General features: G+C 44.3%; 2 protein-coding genes and 1 pseudogene across 7 annotated transcripts in view; 2 read left to right on the top strand and 1 right to left on the bottom strand.

Moving 5' to 3' along the window:
* GRIP1 (glutamate receptor interacting protein 1) overlaps positions 1–16,264 on the top strand; it is a 387,281-nt gene extending 371,017 nt beyond the window's left edge. For all 6 annotated transcript variants that reach the window (XM_054580065.1, XM_054580063.1, XM_054580064.1 and 3 more), the window contains 3 exons: positions 734–967; positions 13,981–14,127; positions 16,024–16,264. In XM_054580065.1, the coding sequence (XP_054436040.1) occupies positions 734–967; positions 13,981–14,127; positions 16,024–16,248 (606 nt within the window). In that variant the 3' untranslated portion in view covers positions 16,249–16,264. The remainder of the gene's footprint in view (positions 1–733; positions 968–13,980; positions 14,128–16,023) is intronic.
* Positions 16,265–16,782: 518 nt separating this feature from the next.
* LOC129075990 (40S ribosomal protein S29-like) lies at positions 16,783–19,311 on the top strand (annotated as a pseudogene).
* Positions 19,312–19,325: 14 nt separating this feature from the next.
* The window catches only part of HELB (DNA helicase B), a 38,573-nt gene continuing 30,132 nt past the window's right edge, over positions 19,326–27,766 (bottom strand). The window contains exon 13 of the mRNA XM_054580066.1: positions 19,326–20,566. Within this exon, the coding sequence (XP_054436041.1) occupies positions 20,462–20,566 (105 nt within the window). The 3' untranslated portion in view covers positions 19,326–20,461. The remainder of the gene's footprint in view (positions 20,567–27,766) is intronic.

Raw genomic sequence — 27,766 nt, 5'->3', positions numbered from 1 at the left:
TTATTTCATAAAGTTGTTGTGAGTCTTAAATGGATGGATACATTCAAAGCACTCAACAGGTTACAGTTTTGTTACCGGTACTGTAACCTCTCTCAGGATCTTGTTAAATAAAGGCCATTTCTAAGGAACAGTGACCTATGCCAAATGCTGCAGAGACCTAGCTGGCCATGACCGCCTGGGCCAGGCCAAGTGCCAAAGGAAAGACTGTAGACAAGGAGGTTTGGGTAGAAGCTCTTGTCTTTGTATCCATAACTGCATTTCAGCCCACTGTTTTCTCCAGGCGGGGCTGGAGGCAGCATTGCACGTAGAGGCAGCCTGGTCTCTACTGAGAAGTTCTTAGTTCGTTTCCGTAAGCTATATTGAAGGTTGCCTCATGAACCCCATCTTTAGAGCCGACTCAGTGGAAAGATAATGCTTAAACTGTAGTTTACAGTAAGCAAAATATCAGAGCTTTTCAATTTGCCTCAGAATGGCCAGGGGTGGTATTTGATTAAATAAACTCAACAGCTTAAGCACTTAAATTGGATTTGAGATGTGCATTATAAATGGCACTTACGAAGCATTTTTCCAGACTTCCATACTTCGATGAGTACATCCATTCTCCAGCCTTCAGTTATGCCCTGAAGAGACTGTATTTTGACTGGGCAGAAGCAGATATGTGCTTAATGTCGAGCAACCAAATCCTTTTCTTTGTCCATGGCTTAATTGTTTCTGAAAATTGTCAATGCCACAGGCAACAATCATGTCGGGGAGCACGATGAGTTTGAATCATGAGGCCCCAACACCTCGCAGTCAGCTGGGCAGACAGGCCAGCTTCCAGGAACGGAGCAGCTCCCGGCCGCACTATAGCCAAACAACTCGGAGCAACACCCTGCCCTCAGAGGTGGGCAGGAAGTCCGTCCCCCTAAGGAAAATGAAACAAGACATAAAGGAGATCGTGTCCCCAACTCCTGTGGAGCTGCATAAGGTCAGGAAGCTCTCTTCCCTTTCCTTAGGGTCCCATGTAGTAGCCATGGCGCGTAGCCTGAGCACCTGACGCAAGCATGGCAAAGACATGGTAGCTGGGCTCAGCCCAGGTGGGAAGCCAGAGCTTAAAGGTATATTGGCAGAGGCTTCAAGTGTTCTCCCAACAAGGGCCTTTCAGATATTATTCTGTAAAACAGAGATAATTGGATTTCAAGCAATGAAGTAATCCAAAAAATGTGTTTGTGGCCAAAATTATCTTGTAAAAGTTTGAGGCTCAGGTGTCACATGGAGCTTTGATGATTGGTCTCATATTCCAACTTCATTGGAAACGAGGGAAGGATTTTCCTAAATGTATACACTCATAGCTTCACTGAAAAGAGGGCTCAGGTGTAATGTGGGCAGGCTTAATCCTTAATTACAGGCACCGGCAGATTGTTCCATTAGCCAGGGGACACGGAGCTCTCTTCGAGACAATCTCGATGACTTGGGCCAGGCCCTGGTGATGTTTCATCTCTGCTACGATAGTTGCCTCACTGTACTTCATGGAGGAAAACCCATGGTGGCAGACAGAGACGCATCTGAGTTGCTGGCAGAGTTTAAGCAGAGCACGTATACGTGACAGTGTCCGTGGAACCCTGCGCCAAGGGCAGCGGTGGTAGAGAGGTGTCTCCAGTTCTCTTTTGTAGAGCCAGTGCTTTATTTTTGTTAACACATAAGGATACTTACAGTCCCTCTCCATTTTTCTTGAGAGCCCAGACCTCTTTTTAGTTAATAATCTATTTACTAGCAATTAATTGCTTGTCTTATCCAGAAGAGCAAATAAATGTCAGATTGAAAGGAGGTGACATGCCAGCTACTCCTTTTTTCCTCCCAGGAGGACTTCATTTTCCCTAGTCACCTATGAAAACTGGCTCTGTATTTTACAGCTGACAAAGGATGTGGTAACAGTGTGGGAAGCTGGGTTCTGAACTTGGTATTCTATTTCTGGGTTCATTCTTTTGCCCCCCATTCATTCGTTCATTGAATACATATACTGGGCATTCGTTCGCTTAAAGAATGGGTTGTGAGTTCCAGGGAGCACATAGCTGACGGGGGACAGTCTGGGAAGCAGTGGGAAGACAGTGGGACAGGAATAATGGTAGAGGCAAGCCTCGGCTACCTCAGGGGACAGAGCGGGGACCCCCCCTCCCGCTATGCAGGAAGAGAAAAAGCTTCCTAGTAGCAGGTGTTTGCTCCGTAGGAAGGTGGGGAATGGGAAGGTACGCCAAGTACAAAATGAACCATGTGCAAAGGGATGTCAGAGACTGCGCTGTGCTAAGGGAATGAGAATATTCCAGCAGGACCAGACAAGGCTCCTTGACTTGGAGCTGTGTACGTTACGAGGAATTATAGAATTTCACAGAAAAACAAAGGAGTTTCTGACATTTTAGGGTGGTGACCCAGATTTAGCCCCATGCCACAAATTAGGTTGTTTACCCAGTTACCCTGAATTGATATGTCTGTTTAGTAAACACCAGCCTTCACCCCCCTCACAAGACCTAACATGCTAATTGACAAACACCATTAGGAGGTTGTAAGGACTCACATGGGTCTTCAATTGCAGTAGCCGCATAGTCAATGCTAATCCTGTTGTGCCAGGAAAAGGGCTGGACCTCTCTGATTCCCTGAGGAATTTAGGAACACTGTCTTATCCTCTTCTCTAAAACTCCACTGTCCTAGGCAAAGAAGAGTATGCTTAATAACGCTCCTGCCTTCAGCACAAAAGGGAAAGGACACCCACATGTATGGAGAGCCCGCTATGTGCTATAATTTATTGACTTGTACCCCTCACAGTAACCCTCCTTAGCAGATATTTACTAACCCCATCTACAGGGCAGGGAAATAGCAAGTCTGACACAGAGTCATTCTTCCCCCGGAGTAAAGCTGTCTCTTCCAGGGAAAATTACTGATAGCCCAACAATGCAAAAGGGCTGTTTCCCCTCCTCTCCTGCACTGAAAGCATTTAGCACAGATAATGATGGTGAATTGGATGTGCCAATTGTGATAGCTGAGGTTTAAAAAATGACTGTGCTGAAAATAGATCCTATTAAAATTTTTTCAAAAAGCATCATCCACTTACCAGTACGATGAGCAGCAGGGGATGGACCGGGTTGGAATTTTGGGTGCCCGTGTGTGATGGGAGGCCTCAGGATCACAGACACGGGGGGCCACCTGGACCTACTCAATGGGATGCTTCCTTTTTCCTTCCCTTTAGCACATTTCCCATGTAGTCTCGCTTTCAGAGTTGATCCCAAACAAAATAAGACTCGTAAGTAGATGGTGTCCCAGGTGTTGCGGCCTGACGATATGGAATTCTTGGAGTAGATTTTGCTCACATCTCGTTTCCTTTCTTTTTTAAGTGAATTCAGTTACTCTGATGGCCATTCACATGTTTGTTGCTAAATACACTCTTCCATTTTGAAGTGCTTGAGAAGAGAAATGCTTGTTAAGAGAAGTCACTTCGCTCACAGTTCAAAGACCAGAGGCTTTTGAACTCTGGAAAATTACCCGACACCATGAAAAAGCACAGTGACTTGTTGATAGACTTGCATGATCCTTCCATTGGGGTGCTGCCGGCCTGTACCAAATCTTTGCAAAAATTAGGAAAAGGTACTGTCTTGTGTGGTGATGTGGAAAAGAGGCCAGGGAATTAGAAAACATCCTTCCACTAGTTGAAGGATACCCCACGACGGTGTATGCAGCTTGACACATGGAATAGCTTTCAGTTCCCTGAGCCCCTTGGGGGAACTTTTCTAAATGAGCCGAGAGGCTGAATTCCCAAGGCGCTGGGAAGTCCAGAGCGGAGAGGCTGGGTGAGGTGAACAGCACACTATTCTGAACATACTTGGTGTTATTTTCCGGTTGCCGTCGGCCACCTGGTGAAAGCTGTCTCCATGAGAACAAGTCGTACCCCTGTTTGGGTCCAGGCCAGCACCTACAAACTGTCACTGTCACTAGAAGCTAGCAAGTATCCATCTCCATGCCTGGAGAGAAAAAAACAAAAGCAACAGCACCTCCATCTCCTGATGATGGATTGCTAACATCTTTATACAGAAGGAATAAAGTATGGGCTTATCTTTCAGTTCCTTGGCTTTCAACTTACTCTCCATTGTTTGCCCCCTGTTTTCCACCCAGCCCTCCTCACTATTCTTTCTCTTCCTTTAGGCCTTCAGAAATCCTGAGCTCTGGTCAGACTCTAAGTGGTTTCTATTCATTGTACATCCTCTGTTGTACCTCGGGCTCCACCAGGTCCTGGCAGGTCTTCCCTCACATTGTTCTGGGGTCCATGTTCATTCCCAAACCCAGAAAAGCTGGCTGTCCTTCCTGACCAGGAGAACAAACACAGGAAGGCTCCCTTCCCGCTTTGTCCATGTGGACGGGGGAGGATGTTGGAGCTGGACTGGTGGTTTAGTAAGTAGTCGGGGTGCAGGGGGCAGGAGGAGGTCACAGGGAAGTGATACTCATGTCCCCTTACACCGCAGCTTGTCGAACTTTCTAGGCCGAGTCACACAGTCTAAAGTACATTTTATCTCGCATGTCGATACACACATACACCCACACTCATATATGAAAGAATCCATAAATTGTACACTAGCATTTTCTATTTTCTGTTTGTTTCTTTTTAAATGTGATCGCATTGAGCTGATTTCAAGGCTTTTTAATGGGCCTCAACCAAAAGTTTGTGGACTGCAGCCTTAGGTAACAATTTGGCTTGCAAACCTCTGGTGGCCTTGACCGTGATTACAGAGTGCTTGTTAAAACGCAGCTTCCTAAACCCCCTCAGGCTTATCTGTGTCTCCGGGGCCCAGCATTTTCTGGGACTTCAGGCCAATGATCTGCATTTTAGCGACATCTTCCATGGATTCCTTTGCACCCTAAAGATTGAGTATCATTCCTTTAGGTTTTGCTAAGTAGAGGTGATTATTCTGTTTCATAGGCAAATACCTGGTGACAGGGTTAAAAAAAAAAAAAAAGTTTGCATCTTTTGCCCTGGAACTTCTGAGTTTTATCTTTAAAATGAATTCTGGTTTGTCCTATAGTTTACCACAAATTCTTTCTCTTTGCAAATAAGGAGGTATGATCTTAGCTACAGTTTATTGATAACCCTTCTTTCCCTTCTGAAGCTTAAATATCCTGTGGTATCCACTTAATCTATTTCTGAGATGAAGTCTAACTGCACTTCTTTGCACAGTTTATGGCAAAAAAAAAAAAAAAATCAGTAGAGGAGAAATTTCCCCACATTCAGAGCATTTGGACTTATTTTTTAAAGATCATATTGACATTTCCTGTGCTCTGTCATGCATGTTTTTCAGTTAAATTATGTTCCTTATTGGTATGCAGCTATTTTTATTTATCTTTTTACAGAACTGTTTTTAAAATAATTTTCCAGCATCTACTTTTATTTATGGCTCTGGTGGCATTTGAGTCACGCAGGAGCCCATTTATCTCTTGTAGCTGCATTTGCTGCCATCAACTTTTCCAAAGCAGCTGGGTTCACTTTGCATTTTCCATATGTGCGAGTATTTGGAGAGGGGACCTTTGTTCTTCTCCGTGGTGTGAGGTTGTTTTACTCCGTGGGAGGAGGGCCATTTTTGGTGTTTAATGGCAGCTTCTTTTATGATTCTCTCCCTGCGTCAGGAGCAGTCTCAGCCCTCGGAGGAAATCTAAAATGGAAACGCATAGCTTATCCAGGCATGTGCCTCTTTCTTCACCAAATATTCAGAGCTGCTACTCCAGATCAAATGAGACCTCCCACCAGGCCATCTCCAAATAGCTAGCATAGAATTATCTCACTGTGGAAGTCACTGGGAGCTCAAACAACAAGCTGAATCTTTTGTCTCCCAGTCTAGATCCAACTTCTTTTTCTTCAGGCAGGGAGTGAATTAAGTTAGAGAGAATGCAGGCTTCACTCTCAGACAGACCGAGGTTTGGTCCCAATGTGACAGTCATCAGCCCTGTCACTTCCCAGAACCTCAGTTTGCCCACTTAGCAAAGAAGGGTCAGGGGAAGACCATTATCAGGAGAAGAGACCTCACAAACAGCATTTTCCCTGGTGAAGTCACCATCAGTCAGAGTCTATCCAAAGCCATATGTTGTCAGAAACCCAGAAAATGAGATCTCCTCAGGATCCCAGACTAAAAGAAGGTTCAGCCAGCTGCCTGAGAGTCTGCAGAAATGGAGCTGTAAACCAGAATGAGAATCTATTTACAAAGACAACCGCCTGTGTGTCTAGTTACTAGTCATGGCATCAGTCTGACCAGCATGTTCTCTCCCTGTGAAGCCAGGGCAGCTAAATATCTGAACGTGGTGGAGGGACCAGGGAATAGGAGAATAAGGGTAGAAATTTAGGTTATATATGTATATGACTAATGGTGTCCAACTCTGACACTCCTCAAAATGCCTTATTTCCATCAGGTTCCCTGGTCTAGGATGCTGCTGAAACAACTTCTCAAAATGTAAAAAACATAATCTATATGCAAATGATTGGCTTGCATCAGAAAAGTTGCGTGTGTGTGTATACATATATAAAATATATATACAAAGTGTATATACCATACACACACACACACACACACACACACACACACAAAATTTTCAGTCCATGGGAAAAAAAGAAAAAAGAATGCCAAGAGTAAGATTTCCTAGTTACTATAAAGCTGCTCAGTGACATTAGGGAAATAAAAGCAAAGCCTCTGAGGTTATCTTTTTTAATGGAGAAAAATCATTTGCATCTCGACCAGACAAGTCAATTTGCATCCTATCACTTTGAGTCTGAGCAACAGGAACGGCAAGTCAGAGTTGCAGTCCCCTAGACACAGAGGACCCCTAGGCAGGCTTGTTAGACAGAGTTCTAGGGTGTCTACATCTCTCTGTCTGATCACGCGTCTCATCACTTCTGTCATGGGTCTACCACCACCCTCCTAGAAATGTGCATAGTGTCCCCAAAGTCTCGCCCTGGCCCGGGATCATCCGTCTCGTCCTGATGTCTTCGTGTGTCTCTGTTGTGATCAAATATGTTTATAGGTTGTAAGATACCCTGTTACCTGTAGGGAGTTCACCTCCAAGCTCCCTGAGGGTCACCCTGTGTCGCGACAGTCTGAGTGCTTGCAGAGAAGCCTGCCGGACATCTTCCTCGGCATCGTTCTGCCCACTGCTTGTCCGGCAGAGCTACTGTAGGACATTGATCATGCCCAGCCCAGGGCTTGTCTCCTTCGTTCCCTCAGGCGGGGTACAGAGCTCTTTCCTTGTTTGAGAATCTTCTCAGTGTCAGACTACAGCAATCCTGGGAATGAGGAAATAAAATCAAGACTGTTAGTGCTCAGTGCAGTAGGTGTTTGGTCACTTGTAACTTGTTGTCCTTCCTGGATGACAGTGGGCCAGGCCCTGAGTTCCCACAGGCTCATAAGGTGGGTTGGGGGCAGGTCTCCCAGCCAGAGATGCAGGTGGTCCCCGAAGCACAGAAGCTCACTGTGGCATTGTGATTTATAATAAGTATCTGGTCTTTGTCCTTGCTGGCACAGGTCTCCTAAGCCCCTCAGAATTTCTTAAGTGTTGAAGGAGTAATGGTGACTTTTCTCATGCTGTTAAGACCTAAGGTTGGGGGAAGGGAGAGGGCTTGGAGGTTGAGTTCAGTCACAAATGGACAATGAGTCACTCGGTCAGCCTAAGTAATGAAGCCTCCATAGTCCATAGAAAACTGAAAGGAGAGAGTCAAGAGTCTGGAGAACCTCCTGGTCAGTGGACACAGGGAGATGTGGAGAGAGCGGTGCACTCGGAGGGGGCTCGAAGCTCTGCGCCCTTTCCCCGTACCTTGCCCTGTGCATCTCTTCCATCTGGCTGTTCCTGAGTTATATCCTTTTATAATAAACTGGCATTTTAGTAAGTAAAGTGTTTTCCTGAGTTCTGTGAGATGCTCTGGTAAGAACGAGGGTTGTTGGAACCTCTGATCTAAGCCAGTTGGTCAGAAGCCCAGGTGATAACCTAGACCTGCAATTGGCCTCTGAAGCATTTGGGAGGCAGTCTAGTTAGACTGAGCCCTTAACCTGTGGGATCTGATATTGTCTTCAGGTAGATGGTGTCAGAATTGAGTTGAATTGTAGGACACCCAGCTGGTGTAACCAAATTGCTTGGTGATGGTAGGAAATGCCCCTTGTCCCCTACACGCATATTGGAATGGTGATCAGGACATTTTTACCCACATTCCTACAGGGAATGGAGGCCAGTAAGTTGCAGACGGAATCAGGAGGGGTCACGAGCTGGAGGAGAGCCAGCCCACAGCAAGGCTGGCAGCCGACAGCCAAAGCAAAAGCCAAGGGGCAGGCGCTGCGAGTAACCGGCAGACAGTCCCGGCCAAAGCTGCCGGAACACCAAGAGCCCGCCGCTGCTGGCTGACTCGATGGTGGCCAGGGCAAAGGGAAAGGGCCAGGGACAGAGCTGACAATAACTAAGTGTCCATCCGCTGCCCGTGGTGGTCTGATTGCCTGAAGAGACCTGGGAGAATGATCTAATTCCTTCCTCTTTGATATGATGTGAAATAACAGCCACGAAGGTGCTCTGGATGAATGGAGAAACCATGATGCTCCCTCGGCTGGGACGCGGTTCTCTGAGGACCACATCAGCCCTTGACTTGATCCTACTTACATTGATCCTCTCACTGTTGGGCCCCATGTTTCAAGCTCCTGTGCCACAGCCTTGCCAGGGAGCAGCAGGAGGCACGGTGTGAAGCAGCTGTCCCTTCTTCTCCTCTGCCAACAAGACTCCCCAGACAGGAGGGCAGCAGCTGCCTTCTCCGACCCAGCTCGCCTTGCAGGCTGTGCGTTGGAGCAGCGTAAACTGACATCGCTTCCCCCTGGGCTGGAAGAGCGCAGCTGGGAAGGCCGTACTTTATTTTTCCTTTCAGCCCTACAGGTAGTGTAGGGTTGCTCTCAAAACTGACATTACTGGCTTGTTAGGTTTAAAGGAACAATGCTACCCCCACAGTGTCTGCAAGAATAAACCCAAATGTGTGGTGATTTATGGGAAACCAGAGCCATCTCTGAGAAGTAGGTGTCGTTTGGTCCTTAAGGCCATTGGACAAGAGTCTGAGCCATAGGGAGGCTGCCAGCACTTGGGGACTGCATCTGGGGATGGCTGTCACTCAAAGTGACTTGCTGAAGGTAGCAGACACAGCTTCCCTTAACATCCAAGTGAGGAAGTTGGCTCTGCTGTGAAAGCATTCTACACATGTCAAAGCTGAAAATGCAAGCATTAGGTTTCTGATCTTTACTTCAAGGACATTGTTCAGACATGTGGACAGAAATATAAAACAAGGCTCAGCTTGAATTGTGGTGAACCCTTCTGCCTGCTGCCAAAGCTCCGTCCCCAGGAGGGTTAGAAGCAACGGCAGCACGTGCTGGCAAAGAGTTCAAGTGGAATTGAGCTTTGTAGTGCTGTGCTCTTGCCTGGAGTGCTGCATTCCAAGTGTTATGTTCATTGGCCCCTTTAGAACAGAGACCCTGCAAGGTGAGTCTTGATTGGGACGGGCTGAGGTGGACCCTGAAGAGCCCCGGGAGCAGTGGGCAGGAGTGCTTGTGGGTGTCCACAGAAGGCCCCAAAAGGCTCCATGAGAAGAAATGCAGCAGACGTGATGCATTTTGCATCTTTAGTTGGCTGAACAGTTGGAAATGGATAAAGGCTGCCTGACCAGCTAGGAGATTATGTGTCCAGGAAAAAAAAAAAAATCATGACTTGACAAATACAGCTAATGAGGTCAGATATTTTAGTACTGAATTCTAGAGCTTATTCATTCTAACTGGACACGTCTGTCCCTCAACTTCTTCGAGAGTCAGCATCCCCATTAGTAGGAAGGAAATGATTCTGCTGTACAGAGCAGTTGGGAGACCAAAAGCAATCATACGTAGGAAAGTGCCTGGGTAAGGAATGCATGTGTGCAAAGAATTTTTTAAAAAATATGACCTAAACCTCAGAATCCTTAGAATTATTTTTGGACAGAAAATAAATCAGAAGTAACCACGACCAATCTCCAGTGGAACAAGAGGGCAGCAGCTACGTGGCACAATTTATTATTGCTGCTTTGAGAGCAGCCAGCTGTGCTGCCCAGTTTTGTGAATTATTGATTTCTGGAATCTTATCTTTTGTGTCGTTTAAAAATAATTTCATTTTTGTTGTGTGCTATTTCTAAGCTGTTTCCAAGAGAACAATACAGTTGGCTATTAAAATTCAGTCTCTTCTAACCTTAGGAAATCTTTCTAGAGAAACAGATTACTCTCAAATTTAAATCACTTGTTAGCCTCTTATTCTGAAGAGTTTACCATAGAGATACATCAAGTCTAAGGCCCAGGAGAGCGAAGCCTCTTGGTCAACAGCCAAGACCTTCGTCTGCTAACCTGCTCTGTTTAGCACCCACCAGCCATGTTTTGGATAATGTGTCACCACTGACCAGTGTTGGCATCATTTGGTGCCACTCATCTCTCTGCCCTTCCTGGGTTCTGGCTGTGGAGCAGGCATCTGAGGTCCATTGGCCAACTGAACAATGATGAATTTCCCTGTTTTTCCGGGCCCGCATTAGGAAAGAGGGACAGCACTCTCCTGCCCTATGGCCTATAGCAAAACCACAACTATAGAGGGACCTAAAAAGTCTCCTGTGAAATGCATATGTATTAAGGCGGTGTGCCATGGGAAGATCTGAGCTTCTCAGTCAGAACCACCTCTGTCCCTTGCAACCTGTTGACCTTGGGTAACTTTCTAACCTTCCCTGAGCTTTCATGCCCCGGCCTGTGTGATCTGCTCCACAAACTTGGTAGAGACAGTAGCATTTTGTTTGCTTTTTAATCTGCTCCCTCAAGTCCCACAGACCTTATTAGCAAGACGTCCAGCATCTCCTGCTGGAAGACCTTCCATCCCACCTCTCTTCCTGACCGACAGTAGGGCTTCTTCAGCTGTTAAGTAGGGCAGACCTGGCTCCAATGTTACGAGTGTTCTCACCTCTCATGGCCACAAGGTGTCGCCATTGGATCTTCGTGGGGACTAGCCCCGACCAGCCCCGTCCACCCGACCGGAGGGGCGCTGCAGCTTTGCTCATTTCCAGCCCTTCCTAGAAGGGACTCTGGTGGATGGATGGCTTGAAACACAAAATTAAATCCCTCTTAGTTCACACTCACAGCATATGGTGGCCAGTTCTGACTGGCTTCCCAACTCAACCATGTCAGAACCAATCTTTTCATTTATTCAACAAAAGTACTAACCCTACTATATGGCAAACACCAGATTAGGGATTTGGGAAGGGGCATCTTTCACATGTCCCCCTACTTTCCCTGAGCCCAAGTCACCAAGACATGTGTCTCCTCCACTCCTGATGAGTTTTGCTTTGGGGATGCGCCGGGGAGGCGGGGGGCGGGGGAGGGGGCGGGATGAAGGTGCGGGAGGAACAGACTAGTTTCTTGTTTACGCAGTTTTGACCCACTTCTCCCCAGGCGTCCAAGTGTGCATGTCAGATGGGGTGCTGGATTTTCTAAGCAACACAGGCACAAACGTGCCTTCTGTGGTAAAATGGGGCTTACTGCTCTGTTTAACTGTGCTATAAATTGATCCTTCCCCAGAAATCAGGTCATTTGGGATTAAAACTTTATATACACTACCTGATTTAAAATTGAGAGTCTTACTTATCTGGCAGAATAGCTTAGAGGGTTAAATTAGATTCCTTCACTGGACTATAAGCTCATGAAGGCTATGTTTTGTTCACTGCTGTTTCTCTTTTTTGTCTTCCACTGCTGTATCTTCAGCCCTTAAACCAGTGCCTGGCACATGGTAGGGGCCAGTGTTGGGGTGTGCACGAGCACGCTTGTGTGTGCGCGCACACACACACACTCACATACACGCAGTCATGGAATGAGCCTGCAAAGAATGTCATCTCATGAAACGTTAGCTTCCTTGCTTCCTTTTCCAGAACATGTAGCAGCCCTGGATTGTGAAGCATCACACAGAAGAAACTTCAACATGCACACAAATCACTAGTGATCTACAGATGCCAATTCAGTCAGTCTGGGGCAGGGTCTGAGATTCTGCCTTTTCACACGCTCCCGACTGATGTCAATACTTCTGGTCAGAGCCATGCTCTACCAGCACGGGCGCTATATGTTGATACAACTTACTTCCTAGGATTTAAGATGCCATGGATTACAAAACATAATCTGATTTTGGAGATTTTAAAATATAAAAAATGTAGAGTACCTTAGACTCTATGAAATAAGGCCCTACTGAGAGACAGTGCAGCAATGGCTAAATGCTTGGCATCTGCAATCAGACAGAGGCAGCTGCACCCTTTGTTACCTTTCTGATCTTGGGGAAGCTATCAAACCTCCACAAAACTGCATTTCCTCACCCCCAATATGCAGTAACCACAAGGGCTGCCTGGTGAGTAGTGCCAACCCAGCCAGCCTGATGATCTACCTGTTTGTCCAGTACAATTAAAAATCCACAAACTGACCACCTTTCTATTTCCTTCCACATCGCATATGTCTCATAAGTAAAATAACTGGGTATAAAAAAAAATAAACCTGCTCTAAAAGTTTTCATTATCACATTTTACCCTATATAGCTCTAAATTTTACTTCAGTACAAGAATGTATCTGTGTATTCTTTGTGTAGAAATAGAATAAAATAAAATATATTCTTTTAAACCAAGAGAGTAAAAGAGTAAGCCCGAGTCATTGTTTGAGGTATGCGTAGTTTTGCAGAAGGCATTTGACAAACCTTAGAAAAAGCAACGGGTTCCGTAAAGAATTAAATGAGCGTGAAGGGCCCCGGCCAGTGTGGCTCAGTTGGCTGGAGTGTCGTCTGTAAACTGCAAGGTCACAGGTTTGATTCCTGGTCAGGGCACAGGCCTAGGTTGTGGGATCCACCCCTGGTCAGGGCGCATACAAGAGGCAACCAGTCAATGCTTCTCTCTCACACTGTTGTTTTTTCTCCCTCCCTTTTCCTCTCTCTAAAATTAGTACACATATCCTTGGGTACGTATTTAAAAAATGAATGTGAAGTGCTGAGCGTGCCACCCGGCAGTGTCCGGCACTGTGCTCAGTGAATATGACATATTAATTTGTTTGCCCCTGGAAGGCAGGCTCTTCTTCCTCATTCGTTGCTGTTTCCCAGCACCCAGAACTGGGCATAGAACACGGTGGGGCCTCAGTCCACGTTGCATGGAAGTATGAGTGATCGGATGAAGGAACCTCAGACTAACTCGTGCAGGTGGTCAGGCGCAGGAATGAGCACTGGGGGAAGCTCTAACTGGTGGTAGTGGCCTTAGCTGTGGAGAGAAGCAGCTGTGGCCCACAGCGGAGAAGGTTAAAGGCCTTGAGTTGCTCAACTAAACCCTGGACACATGCTGAGGGCGCTGTTGAAGCCAGGCCCCAGAGCAAGGTGTTTGTTACTGGAGCTCTTTCAGGTCTTTTTTTAACCAGTGTTACTGAAGTCCGATCCAGGTGCCATAGCAAATAAGATGAGGGGCTTCATGGACTTGTTCAAAGGGTGAGGAAACGTGAGCTCGGCACCCAGCACAGCACCAGGCAGGGTGGGCAGGGAGGAAGGGTCTTTGGCTTAGTCCTGGGACCGTCGGGACTGAGGGCTGCCCGGCTGCTCCCAACACGAGGGAGTTGTCCAGGAAAATAGAGAAGTCAACTTACCCTAGTGAAAGTCTCACTTTTGTATACCTGACAACTGCTATTAAAAAAAAGAAAAAAAAAAATAGAAGACCACGGCTCTTCATCTTCTCTCCTTCTCCTATTTTCCTGTTCTGGGTGGAAGTTTACAAATTCCAAGGATATCCTTGGGTAAGGGGGGTGGGGGGGAGGGCACTGCCTAATATATTACAAATCCATTATGTTACCGAAGTGAGATTGAGAAGATTGTTGGTCAAGAAGATTCACAGGCCAAAGTCTCCAACCTAGCTAAGTGTCCCCTTCACGCTTTCTCACTTTCCAGGTGACCTTGTACAAAAGCTCTGACATGGAGGACTTTGGGTTCAGTGTAGCAGACGGCCTGCTGGAGAAAGGAGTGTATGTCAAAAATATTCGCCCTGCTGGGCCAGGAGATCTTGGTGGTTTAAAGCCTTATGACAGGCTCTTACAGGTAAGACCGCAAGTGGGACTTCAATGAACTCTTCTGAGGCTTACTCGACCAATGCCTACCCACCCTCCTTTGCCTCATACCTAGATTAGGATAGAAGCTTTTTCTTTGGTAGAATTTACCAGTTATTGAAATTGCCTGTTTCCCTGCATACACGCCCCAGCAGATCACGCACTCCCTGAGGACGGGGCCAGTGCCTCGCTCTCCCGTTCGCCATTGTGCAGTGCCTGATACCTCAGTATCTGACACTATATCTGAAGCCAGAGAGCTGAACCTTGTTTATTTAATGGAGTCCTTTCATGGTCAGGCACAGTTTCATTGAGCAAAGCAAGTTCTCATGTACAGTTTTTAGGAAGAGAACATTGTGCAGGAGAAGGAAAGCCTTGACATCAATCTTAAAAGTGTGTTCCACTGGAATGAATCTGGCACCAAACAGCTGACTTTCAAAGCATGAGGCTGCGCTGAGGTGTGTTCACTGAAGCAAGTGGTCATTGATCAATTAGATAGTTTTAAAACCAATTCTGGTGATTATTTTTGCCATGACAATAGAACAGTTAGTCTTATCCTAGAAGTATGGGACACTTTTATTTTCCATAGGTTCTTTTATAGTTGATGAATGAATAACTATGGACAAGTTACTAACTCTCTAAGAATGCCTTCCTAATCCATATATTGGAGCTATACCTACTTTGATGCAAGTTGAGGCCATGAAAGTAGACTGGATTCAGATTGTGAAAAACCTTGAATGTCATGATAAAGTCCTTGGACTTTATCCTGGAGGTATATTCATTTCTTCAGCAGAATGACATAATTTATGATTTAGAAAAAATACAATAATATTGTTTGAGGCATTGGGGTAGGTGGGGAAGGGGAAGGTTATAGGAAAGGAGACTAGGCAGGTTTAAGTAAGACACCCGCATCATACCTGGATCTTCAATACCTTCAGCGCATTCTGTTAGAGCCCTCTGGGAGGAGGCAGTTTGGATTGTTGCTCAGGAGAGATGTTAGATCCAGAGCTAAAGATTTAGGATACTGAAGGCATGGGTTTGGATTAAGCTGCCTATGGTGAATTTACAGGAATAAAGAGAAGAGAACCAAGGATCGAATCCTAAGAGAAACACAATTTAAAGGACAGGAAGGAACAAAGGCAGGAAAGGACTGAAAGCAGGCTGTTAAAATGGTAGGAGCATCAAAACAAAGTAGTGTTCTAGGAGCCAAGAAAGGAGAGTTTTAAGGGCGGGCAGGCGTTAAGGGCAGCAAGTGCTGAAGGCCAAAGGGAGTGATAGCCCAAGACTTGGGTCCTGTATTGGACAGTGGGGTCATTTGTGCGATATGAGGGTAAGATCAGATTGGGGAGAGAATGGAAAGTCAAGGAATGAAAGCAGCATGTCGATTGTATAAACTTCTGATGGTGAAGAATAAGGGGAAATAACAGCAGGCGAGTGCATGCGTACGCTGAGGAGGGGATGGGCTCAGTTGAGGAGGGTAGTTCAGCATTGTGGTCAAGAGCACAGGCTCTGGAACCACCCAGACTGCCTGGGACCACATCTTACTTAGCTCAGCCGCTTACCACCTGCTTCCTTAGGGCAAGTCTCTTAACCACTCTGCGCCTCGTGCTCCTCACCTGTGAATTGGGGAGCACCGGCTATGAGCAAGGCAGTCTGTTTGCCATGGGACCATTGGGATGTGTCCTTGTCCCCTGTGCTCAGGGGCATTAAAACAGCAGCAGAGACTATGTAAGCCAATAAACTTGTTATAGTATGGTCAGAGCAGGGACGAACTCTCTGTACAGGTGCTGGTTTAATTACCTTCAAGGCAACGTGTTACACCTGAACTGGGTTTGGGGAATTATTTTATGGATAGAACAATAATTCAAAATGGCTTTTCTTGACCTTTCAGGTTAATCATGTCCGAACGAGAGACTTTGACTGCTGCCTCGTTGTGCCCCTCATCGCAGAATCGGGTAATAAGCTGGACCTGGTTATTAGCAGAAACCCACTGGCTTCACAGAAATCCATAGAACAGACTCTACCAGGAGAATGGAGTGAACAGAACAGCGCTTTTTTCCAGCAGCCTAGCCATGGTAGTAATCTGGAGATTCGAGAACCAACTAATACCTTATAGCAACGCTTTTTATAAAGCGGGACAAAAGACAGTATCTACATGGTGCTAAAAAAAAAAAAATCCCTTTAAGATTTCTGTGACATTTGAAGCACAGATAATCACGTGGCATTAACTGCAAGCACAGGGGTCTTTTAAATCTCTCTCATGGCTCATGTTCACTTCCCTTTCCAAGTAGAAGAGGCTTCTTTTTTGGTGACCACTCTGGTATATGGCTGGCGGTTCCCTGCCAAGCCCGCTGGTAGAGAAAAAGAGAAGTAGGTAGGCCACCCCGCCACAAGGAACATCGGAGGGAGTTTTTTACAGCTTCATCTTCCTATCACTTTTTGAAAAATGTTTAAAAATATTCTCTGTGATAATTTCCTTCATTCACTTTGAAATCAGTTTCTTACTATGAAGTCATTGATGTAAGAACTTGACCGACAGGGCTTTTTTCATAAAGCTGGCTCTGCTAGAGGGACTAGTTGGTAACTGCTGCGCTGACCGCTGCTAGGGGAGGGGAAGAGGGATAAAATTACCTTCAAATGTTCAGCAACGATGCACGTAGAAGATCCTAATAGGTGGTGGTAACTGTTTTGCCCAAGTATAGGAATGATTTTAACTAAGATGTATGCTATTCCCTATGCAACAAATTATCAAACAGGATATGTCTTGTGACCTGTTGTTTTTTTTTTTTTTGAAGGACACATTTTTAATAGCTGAAAATCTCTGATAATGAATTAGTGTTTAGTAACACTGAAGAGTTAGTTATCTTATTTTTAAAATTCAAGACTAAGAATTTAAGAATTAAGTCTATTAAAAGGTTTATCTTAATGATAGGCAAATCAAACTCATCTTGCTTGACATGTTTTAAAAACTGGTTCTATTGAGGGGTGTACAACACATGTACTTAAAAATGACACTGGACTGTTTTGTTCTGAGCCATGCCACTTACCGAAATTGTAAATACATTTTTCACAAAATGCATTGCCAATTATTACCATCCCTCAAAGCAATAAATTGTGACAGTTGCTTTTAATGTTCGTCAGCAACTGTTTTCATTTGTTCAGATATTTTGAATAGTTACACTGATAACTGTTATTTGGTGATTATAAAAAAATAGATCTGTATATTGATTGTAGAATCTCCATATTGAAAGTTATTTTCCCAACATTTTCATTTTGGTCAATAATTCAAACAACCACTTAGATGAAGCATTTGAACACTGTGTCCTTGTTTAAGGAAAAAGTTCACCTTTCTTTTTGTGCAAAGAAATATATTATTTCAATCACATTTCAGGACCGCCAGGGCAAGAAAGTATAAAGCAGAATCATGTTAAGAAAAAAAAGATCATGAGTCACTTAAATATGTATTTTTATTTGTAACAAACAAGTATTAAACTGTAAAGTATTTTTGTACAAATTTAATACTTTAATAGCATGGTATTTATCGTCTATATGTATGGTTTTGAGGGATTCAAAATTGTTGCAAATATTTGTATGGAAAAAAAAAAACCCTCTACCAAATGGAATAAACAGTGATTTTAAAAAGCCAAAAAATATGCCATGCTCTTTCTTTGGCGCTTTGAATTAATTTTCATGTTCTAGAAACTGAGCCCTACACAATGCCAATTGCTACATAATTTGTTAAAGGGGGAAGGCTTTGCCATAAATTTGAAAAGCAGCATGGAAGGGTGGGACGAGAGTAGGTTTTGAAATCAGATCTGGGTTTGAACTGCAGCTCACTGGTGGAGTGAAATGTGCCGGCAGTCAGTGTCCCCACCTGTGATGCTGACGGTCACCTCTGCACTCCGGGTTTGTTGTGAGGACAAGATGTGAAAAGGGAAAGTGCTACAACAGCCTGCGACAGGAACACACCCAGGAACAATGGCACATTTGTTTTAAGTGACACATCTGCCCCCAGAGAACATCCTGTGTATTCTATGAAATAAATTTACATAAACTATGAAGAAACTACACCTATAGTTCCAACACTTTCATGCTTGCAGATTGCCTTGCAGGTCTTGTAAATTCACAGGAACAAGCCTAGGATGTCCATTCTCACCACTTCTACTTAAGTTTACTAGAAGTTCTAGCCAGGGCACTAAGACAAGAAAATGAAATAAAAGGCACCCAGATTTGAAAGGAAGAAGTAAAACTTTCTCATATGCAGATGACAGGAAAATATGTACTTCAAAGTACACCATCAAAAAAGTGAGAACAAATGCACAAAATGCAAAAAAAAAAACTTTTTTGCAAATACTGTTTCTAATAAGAGACTTCTAAGTAGAATATATAAACAACTCATATCTCAATAACAAAAAGAAAAATAACCCAATGTATAAATTGGTGAGAGATCTGAATAGATATTTCTAAGAGAATAAACAAATGACCAATAAGCACATGAAAATGATCAACATCATTAGCCATAGGGAAATGCAAATCAAAACCACAATGAAGTATCACTTTACACGCACTACATGGCTATAATCAAAACGTCAGAAAATAACAAGTGTGGGAGATGATGTGGAGAAACTAGAACCCTCACTCACTGCTCCTAGAGATATAAAATGGTGCCGTTACTTTGGAAAAGTCTGTCAGTTCCTCAAAGGTTTTAACCTAGAGTTACAATATGATCCAGCAATTCCACTCCCAGGTATATACCTTAAAGAAATGAAAATATATGTTCACACAAAAACTTGTACATGGATGTTCATAGCAGAATTAGTTACAATAGCTAAAAAGTGGAAATAACCCAAATGTCCATCCACTGATGAATGGAAAAATTCCGTGTGCTATATCTTTACAAAAGAACATTATTCAGGAATAAAAAGAGATGAAGGCCCTTGCTCCGTGGCACCACTAAAAGCAAGATAGGCCACCTGCAGCTCTACTGGAGTCACCTGCAAAAATTCAGCCAGGGTTCCTGATCTTGTCACATCAGTTCAAACCCACACAGTCGGATGCAGAAATATGGCCTCAACATTTGTTGCCAGTTTTTCCATCAGTATACAAAGGGTACTGACTTCATCAAGGTGGACTGAGTGGTCTTCCTTGAATGGGTTATCCAAGACAACTACCCAATAAAAGAAACAATGCTCGTTCTTTGTACATGATTGTTTTTAGTCTTTTATTTTTTTTTAAAGAAGAGAGATGGAGCATTGATAGATACATGCTACAACATGGATTAAGTCTGAAAGTATTATGCTAAATCCAAGAAGCCAGTAATGAAGGGCATACTGCAGAGACAGAGTAGATTAGCAGTTGCACAGGGCAGGTGGGGGTGAGGGTATTAGAGCTGAAAGGTACAATATTTCTTTGGATGATTACATAAAAGTATTCTAAAATTGATTGTGATATTGGTAGCACCACTGTGAATATACTAAAAACCACTCAATTGTGTAAATGGGTGAATTGTATGTGAATTACATCTCAATAAGGTTATTTTTAAAACATTGGGATATCAGGTAAATTTTTCCTCAACTATTTCTTTTACCATTCAACAATAAATAAAACTTTAAAAAAAGTAAAAATCACTGAGAAAAAATTTTTCCACAGTAGAATATCTTCAAAGCAATCTGTATCGTCCCCCTGCAAAATGACAACGATGTGACATGATGGAGGTGTCAGCTAATGCTACAGTGGTAATCACAGTGTGCTATGTAAGTATCAGCTCATTGTACAGCTTCAACTTAGACAATGTTACATGTCAATTACATCTCAGATACAGAAAACAAAAAAGGGTGCGCTCCCAACTCAAGAGGAGGTTCCGGGAAAAGCCCCAGATGAGGTAGAGCGAGGCAGCAGTTAGGGAGCAAATGGCAGCCTTGGGAGGCGACCCCCTTCACAGAAGACATGACACCCTGGAATTGGTGTCGGTAAGAGATGCAACTACAGTTTCTCATTGCAACTGCTTCATCCCATTGGCAATGATCACTCACAATGATCATGGAAGTTAATAAAACATTATCCTAAAAATAAAACTCTTTATATAAAGTACAGATATGACACTGTTTTCTCTCATTTATGTCCAGTGCTACCGGTTCTCATGATGAAAGACATCGAAATCATTAAGGTTTTCTTTGATCAAATAAATTTAAAACATCTATAACACAAACACCTTAAAACAGAGCTCCAGTTATAGACATCCTCTTTTATCTTGATACTTTGAAGTTATGATGTTCATTTTGTGTTGAATGGAAAAAACAGACAATTATTTTGAGTAATCTGAAGTAAAATTAAGTTTCTTGATTATTTGTGGGTTTGAAAAGTTGCCTGGGGGTTAAACTATTTAGTCTCAAATTCTGAAGTTTGGAAGACACTTGTGGAGACGATTCTTCCACCTGTTAGGAAAACAATAAAAATAAGGTTAATTTGGTGGTCAGTCCCCTCAGACTGCTTCTGCAGAAGACACAGTACGCTTCCCCCACCCCCAGAAGACTTGACCAGACAAGAGCAATCGGCTGTCAGCTCCTTGCCTGTGGGGTCGTGTCTGTTTTTGCCACTGTGCTATCCCCAGCACCCAGGGCTGGGACTGGCATGTAGATGTGACTATTTGCTGAATGAGTATATAAATCTAATGTCCAAAGCTGTGGACAGGGTCCACTATATAATTTGGTGACCCGGTACAAAATTAAAGTGAAGGCCCTGTGTTTAGGAATTAAGAATTCCAAGATGGTACCTGCAGAGAACCCTGCAAAGCACAAAGCCATGGATGCCTGACTGCCTGGGCTGCAGGTCCACGCAGCCGGCCCCAGCTGGGGTGAGAAGAAACACGGCCGTGCCACAAGCAGCTTCTTGGTACTGTCAGTGACGCCCAAACAAAAGTCAATGGACCAATGTGGTCATGGGGAAGTTTTACCACCATAGGGAAATGAGAAAAATAGGTACAACGCAGTCTTTCCCAATGCGAAATCTGTTCAATTTAGGTGAGTGTGATGGTTAATTTTGTGTCAGCTTGGCTAAGCTATAGCACTCAGATATTAATTTTGTCAAATATAGCTCTAGATGTTTCTGTGAAGGCAAGATGAGAGTAACATCGAAATCAGTAGGCTATGAGTAAAGCAGATTACCTTCCATAATTTAAGTGGGCCTCCCATCAACTAAAGACCTTAACAAAAAAAGACTGGCTTTGTCCCAAGAAGAAAGAAGTCTCCCCGGGGTCTGTACCCCCACCTGTGGATTTTAGACTTCCAGCCTCCAGGAGGGCATGAGCCAATTCCTTCAAATCCAGAGAGATAGATAGAGGCAAGCAGGCAGACACATCCTATTGGTTCTTTCTCTAGAGAACCCTGACCAATATAACAACTATCTTTTTTTTTGAAAATCATGTGATTATGTCTTTCCTAGGTTTTTTAATATTAAAATGTCATTTTCCTTCAAAAATTCTGGAAATCACTGCTTTATGTAATAAATTTTAGAATGTTTACAAATGTTTTCATTTAAAGGGAGCTTTCTGTCTTTCCTCTCTTTATGGTGGGGGGTGGCTAGGCAAAGAAAAACAATCCGGCTAACATTTTCTTTTGGTATGTTTTTCAAAAGCCAAAGCTATTAACCCATGGAAAAGCAAACGCTGCCGTCTAGGAGGAGCCTAGCACTAGTGTTTGTAGAATTTAAAAGCTGATTTGGCTCTCGTGTACCCAAAAGTGTGTATGTAAAAAAAGGGGGGATGGGGGCAGCCCTTGTCACTGAATTGTATCATTTAGAAATACACATGGCAAGGCACCTGAAACTTTAGAATCATGAAAGTAATAGAAGTTCCTAATTTATCAGCCCTGAAGCTTTGAATTCTAGTCCTCATTTCTAGGGATTCTTGTAAATGCCACGTACTTCTGGCAGACCTTGTAAGAAAATGTCTCCCCTTCAGTTAGAAACTTCGCTCGTGCTGCTCCTGTTATGCCGGACGTCCGCTCCGCCGCTCCGAGCTCACAGACCCGGGATGTCGGCCTCGGCCGGAGCGCGGACGCCTCGCGCGCGGACCCGAGGATGGACCGCGCTGCCGCGGCTCTGGGCGCCCCGCATAAACCCGGAGCCCGGCCCACACTAGTGCTACGGAGTACAAAGCCAGAAACTTTGAGAAAAAGGCTTTCTTTGGAATCGCCTCGCTTTTCTGTCCAAAGCTTTATTTATCCCACGGTCTTTATTAGAGTGAGTACATTTAATTTCAGAAAAAAAATGTTTTGCCAAGAAGGAAATTCCATGCCCAAGAGTTGAGCTGGATGGTGGAGTGAAGCTTAGGGTCAGCACTGGTCCTAGTACTTCCAGTGAGAAAAAGTTTTTCCCCATTATGTCCAGTTTTAGCACTTTCCCCACAAACCCTGTCCCCCAGCCTCTTTTCCCAAATCCTGATTAATGGTGCCTGGGTCCACCCGGATGCCCAAGCCAGAAGCCTAGGAATCATCTGCAGGTCCGACCCTACCTGTCTAAGTGACCAGTGGGCCCCACCAGCTCTATCCCCTCGCCTCTCTCCTCCACTCCAACTGCTGCTACCTGACTTCAGAGCATAATCACCTTGTACAAGCTATTGAAATAATCTTCCTGTTTTGGGAACTCATCCCCTCATCTCTGCCTAACTATAATCTACTAAACTCCTGACAAAGTCACCCTCATACATTTCAATCCACAGAGCTTTTTAAATGTTCCTAGTGCTCCTCACGGCTGCAGAAGAAGAGCCTCCGTCTATTTCCTGACTCCTCCGATGTCCTCAGCCCAGCCCCCCACTAGCATGCTGTGCTCCTATTCTACACTTGCAGCTGCCTAACATGCCAGTACTTCACACGCTGTATCTTTTGTCAGCACACTCTCAGAGATCTTTCTAACTGTCTCACATCCACGTGGGGTCAGGAGATAGACATTTCTCCATTTAGAACTCAGCCTGGGATAGGCAGGTTTTGTGAGCATATTCTATGGGCTCCCAGTGACCTGCTCCATCCAATCTTTACCACACAGCTCTGGAAACTAAAGGCTCACCCTCACAAGGCTGCTGCAGCATGTCAAGCAACTCTTAAGCTTCTGGGGGACATGTGGAAATAATTTACAATCCAACCTTTTTAAAAAAATATCACAATGCTCAAGGAACTTAGTGAGGACCTCGGCAGCATAAAAAAGACACAGTCAGAAACAAAGGATACACTAACTAAAATAAAGAACAATTTACAGGGAAACAACTGTAGAGTGGATGAAACCAAGAATCAAATCAATGATATGGAACATAAAGAAGCAAAAAACAACCAATCAGAACAACAAGAAGACAACAGAGCGCAAAAAAATGGGGGTAGTATAAGCAACCGCTGAGACAACTTCAAGAGGTCCAACATTCGCATCACAGGGGTGCTAGAAGGAGAAGAGGAAGAGTAAGAAATTAGAAATCTATTTGAAAAAATAATGAAAGAAAAATTCCCTAATTTGGTGAAAGAAATAGATATGCAAGTCCAGGAAGCACAGAGAGTCCCAAGCAAGGTGAATGCAAAGAGATCCATTCCAAGATACATTATAATTAAAATACCAAAGGTTAAAGATAGAGAATCTGAAAAGCAGCAAGAGAAAAGAAGTTAGTTACAATGGAGTAACTGTAAGACTGTCAGCTGATTTCTCAAAAGAAACTTTGCAGGATAGGAGGGACTGACAAGAAATATTCAAAATCATGAAAAGCAGGGCCCTACAGCCAAGATTGCTCCACCCAGCAAAGCTATCAGTTAGAATTGAAGGGCAGATTAAGAGCTTCCCAGACAAGAAAAAACTAAAGTTCATCATCACCAAACCATTATTTTATGAAATATTGAAGGGACTTATTTAAGAAAAAGAAGATCAAAACTATGTACAATAAAATGGCAATAAATACATACCTGTCAACAATGGAATCTAAAAAACAAACTAAACAAGCAAGAAGAGCAGAGACAGAATCGTAGATACAGAGAGTGTTTTGATGGTTTCTAGACAGAATCATGGATACAGAGAGCATTTTGATGGTATCCAGATGGGAGGGGAGTGTAGGGGAATGGGTGAAGAGGTGAGGAGATTAAGAAATACAAATAAGTAGTTACAGAATAGCCATGGAGATGTACAGTACAGTATAGAAAATGGGATAGCAAGAGAACTTACGCATATGACCCATGGGCATGAACAATGGTGGGGGGATCGCCTGGGGGAGTGGGGGGTGCTGGGTGGAGGGGGGCCAAAGGGGGGAAAATCAGGACACCTATAACAGAATAATCAATAAAATATAATTTAAAAATTAAAATAAAATTTAAAAAAAACTTAAAATATTACCCAAATTGGATAATCCAGTTCATAAAACTATGAAACAAATGACTTTGGAGTATTCCTAAAAACCAAAATAGGTCTCCATAGAAGTGTGTTTCCCTTATAAACATTCATATTGTCTCTAAAAGTGATTCTCAAAGGAACTCTCAAAGCAAGAAGGGCACTGCAGAATAAGTATGACTTTGAGCATGACATGAAAGAACAATACTCTGAAAGTCCAAGTTTTTTTTTAAGTTGGAATGCCATGTATTTATAACTCCTAAGTTCATCAATAAGTATTTTTGAGTTATCATGTAATCAGCATGCTGTCCTCAAGAAGCTTTATTTACAGAGTCCAACAAACTGGTGACAAAGTGCTGCAAAGAGGAGAGCTGTGATGGTTTAGAGACCAGGAGGGTTTCATGAACAAAAAAGAAACTAAGCTGGATTCTACTATGAAGAGAGAGAAGATGGGAGGAGGAAATCAGCTGGGAACAACTTCATCTTCCTTCCACTAAACCCAGCAACATGCTGCGCCGGCTCCCATCTGGCTGCAATGGGAGCAGAGCCCTTATCCCCAAGTGTATCTAAAGGCAGCACCTCTGTTACACTCTTGGTTTTTCTCATCTCACCCACTTCAGGACACCACTCCTGCAATTACTCTCTGTCTGAATCATGAATTTTTTGTTCTCCGTTGGATCATTCTAGCAACACCATAGGATGCGTTCATGTACCTGTCCAAAATAAAGAAACCTTTCCTTGACCGCAAGTCTTCTATCCAGATACAACCCTATCTCTCTGCTGCTTTTCACAGCAACCTTCTGCAAAGCCTCTCCCCCATCCTCCACGCCATCCTCCCCGCCCTCGGCTCCCACTCCCTCGCAGGCACACTCTCATCGGGCTTTCGTCCCTCCCGCCACCCTGGTTCCCCCTCCTCTGCCGGACCTCTACAAGTTGGGAGGTCTCTTGTAAGGCCCCCTCCTCTATCTGTGGTCTCTCCTAAAATTAACTCACCTAGTCCTTTAATTACCATATTATGCTAATACCTCCCAAATGGATGTTATCCGCCCCAATCCACTCTAAGGTTCTAAACTCCTCTACCAACCACTGACTTTCTCAGTGAGTTCACTTAACCCACTTCTTCTCAAGTCCTTGCCATCTCAGGAGGCGGCACTCCATTCACAAGTTATTTCAGCCAGAAATCCAGAACTCACCCTGGATTACTTCCTGTTTTCTCACCTCACATCTAATCAGCAAGTGACATAGACTCCATCTCCAAAATTCATCAAGAATCTGACCCCTTCACAACACCCTTCCAGCTCTTTCACTAGACCTTCCCTGGGACAACCTCTGACTGGGCTCCCAGCTTCCACCGTACTTGCCACAGGTCACTCTGCACAGAGGCCCGAGGTTTTGTTCTTAAGCGCACCTGAGATATCACACCTCTGCTGACAGCGCTCCACCGCATTCCGGCTGCATGGGGCATAAAATCCCAACTCCCTCCCAGAGCCCTGCTGTCTCCCTAACACCGTCACCTACACACCCTCTCTTCCTCATTCTCTGGCCACACTGGCCTGCCTTTCCCTTCCAATAAAGTCATTCCCTTTCATTCATTTTCATCTCTAGCCCCTCTGCCTAGGAGGCACTGCCCCTGGGACTCGCACGGCTGCTCGTAGTTCAGCTCACAGGCCATCTCCTCAGGGAGGCCTTACCCGACCGCCACGGCCGAGCAGCACCTTCTGCCCACCTCCTCCCATCCCCCCCCCATTCCCTACCTCTCTGCCTTTATTTTCGTCATAGAATCTTGACCTGAACATTTGATTTCTCTTGTATTTACTGCCTGTGACCCATTGGTAGATTATAATGTCAAGAAAGCCGGAGACTGATCTGTTTTCGTCTCTCCAACAGTTAGACCAGTGACTAGAAGAGGATCTAAACTTAAAAATGCTAAATGAGGGGAGGCAGAAAGAATCAGGAATCTAAACCAAGTTGCACAACGAAAGCCAAAAGGAAGAAATGAGAATCAGTTTGGTTCATTTTAGTGAATGAAGAAACTGGCTTGACTAAAAGCAGAAAAAGAACAGTGGGAAATGAAATGATGCTGGGAAAGCTGGAATCAAGCTATGAGAGGTCTCAAATGCTAAGCCAGATCGTCTAGAGTTTATGTTGTAGGCAAAAGAGAGCCACTGAAGGCTCTTAAACACAGGAACGAGTGCAGCACTTAAGGGGGGCTAATTTGGTAATGATGTGTAGGGTGTACTATGAGCAGGGAGTAGGAGGGGAAGGTAGCCGGGTCAGCAACTGTCCAAGAAGATGAGATAAGGATCCAAAGTTGCCCAGACTAAGTGGGATGAAAGAAATTCCTGAGATACATTTTGTGACAAATCTAACAAGTAGAGGTGGAGGGGGAAAGTGAGGTGAGTCTAGGGTGACTCCAAGATTTTAAGCTTCCATAATTGAATGAATGCTGTTTGAAATGGAGAAATCAGAAAAAAAAGAAAAGAGTCAGATATTGGGCTGTGGTTCCAGAAAATCCACCTCCAAAAACAGAGATGCAGATTGGGGAGTTGGTTCCTTATCCCGTCTCTGGTGTTAAGAGAAGCTAGTGAAGCACCAAGTTACTTACATAACACTTCTGTCCCCTCCATGGGCCATCAGTGCAAGAGTGCAAACTGTCACTTAACTGCTGAATTCCCAGTCCCTGGAATGCAGTAGGCAGCTGAAAACTATGTGTTCAATAAATCATCAGTGCGAAGGTGACAGAGACAGTGGAAGCAATTCTCAAAGGAAAAAAGAACTGATCCTTGGGGAGATGTCTCCAGTCAGAGGATGGGAAGATGAGGAGTGAAGAAATGAAGGGGAGATGAGACCGAGAGGTAGTGGAGGTGTGAGATAAGGTACCATTGAAACCAAGGGAAGGAAACATTGAAACGGTAGTAGCATTTAAAACTACTAGAACTGTCAGGGGAAAAAGTCAAGAACAAGACCTAAGGAAAGGCCTCTCAGGTTGACAAGATGACTGGAACCAGCCGTTTCAGTGGAGTTCTGGTATGAAAGTGGGATTATAGCCTACAAAATGGAGGAGCGGCTGATAAGAAAGACAGCAGACAGAGGGTTCCAGATGACCAGGAAGTTCCTCCTGCCAAGCCTACTCATTAAGGCTGCCTAGAGTTCTGGCCTTAGGCATAGTGGGAAAATGAACCAGGACCAACTGGGCGTAGGAGAGAGGAAATTTGACAGAGAGGAGAGAACACCTGTTTTTACGTCCAGCAGCACAATGCAACACTAATAGAAATACGTAG

The sequence above is a fragment of the Pteronotus mesoamericanus genome, unplaced genomic scaffold, assembly GCF_021234165.1.
Source record: "Pteronotus mesoamericanus isolate MK-2021 breed Mesoamerican mustached bat unplaced genomic scaffold, CSHL_Meso_final contig_56, whole genome shotgun sequence".
Taxonomy (NCBI): Eukaryota; Metazoa; Chordata; class Mammalia; order Chiroptera; family Mormoopidae; genus Pteronotus; species Pteronotus mesoamericanus.
This window is presented reverse-complemented; position numbering and strand designations above follow the sequence as displayed.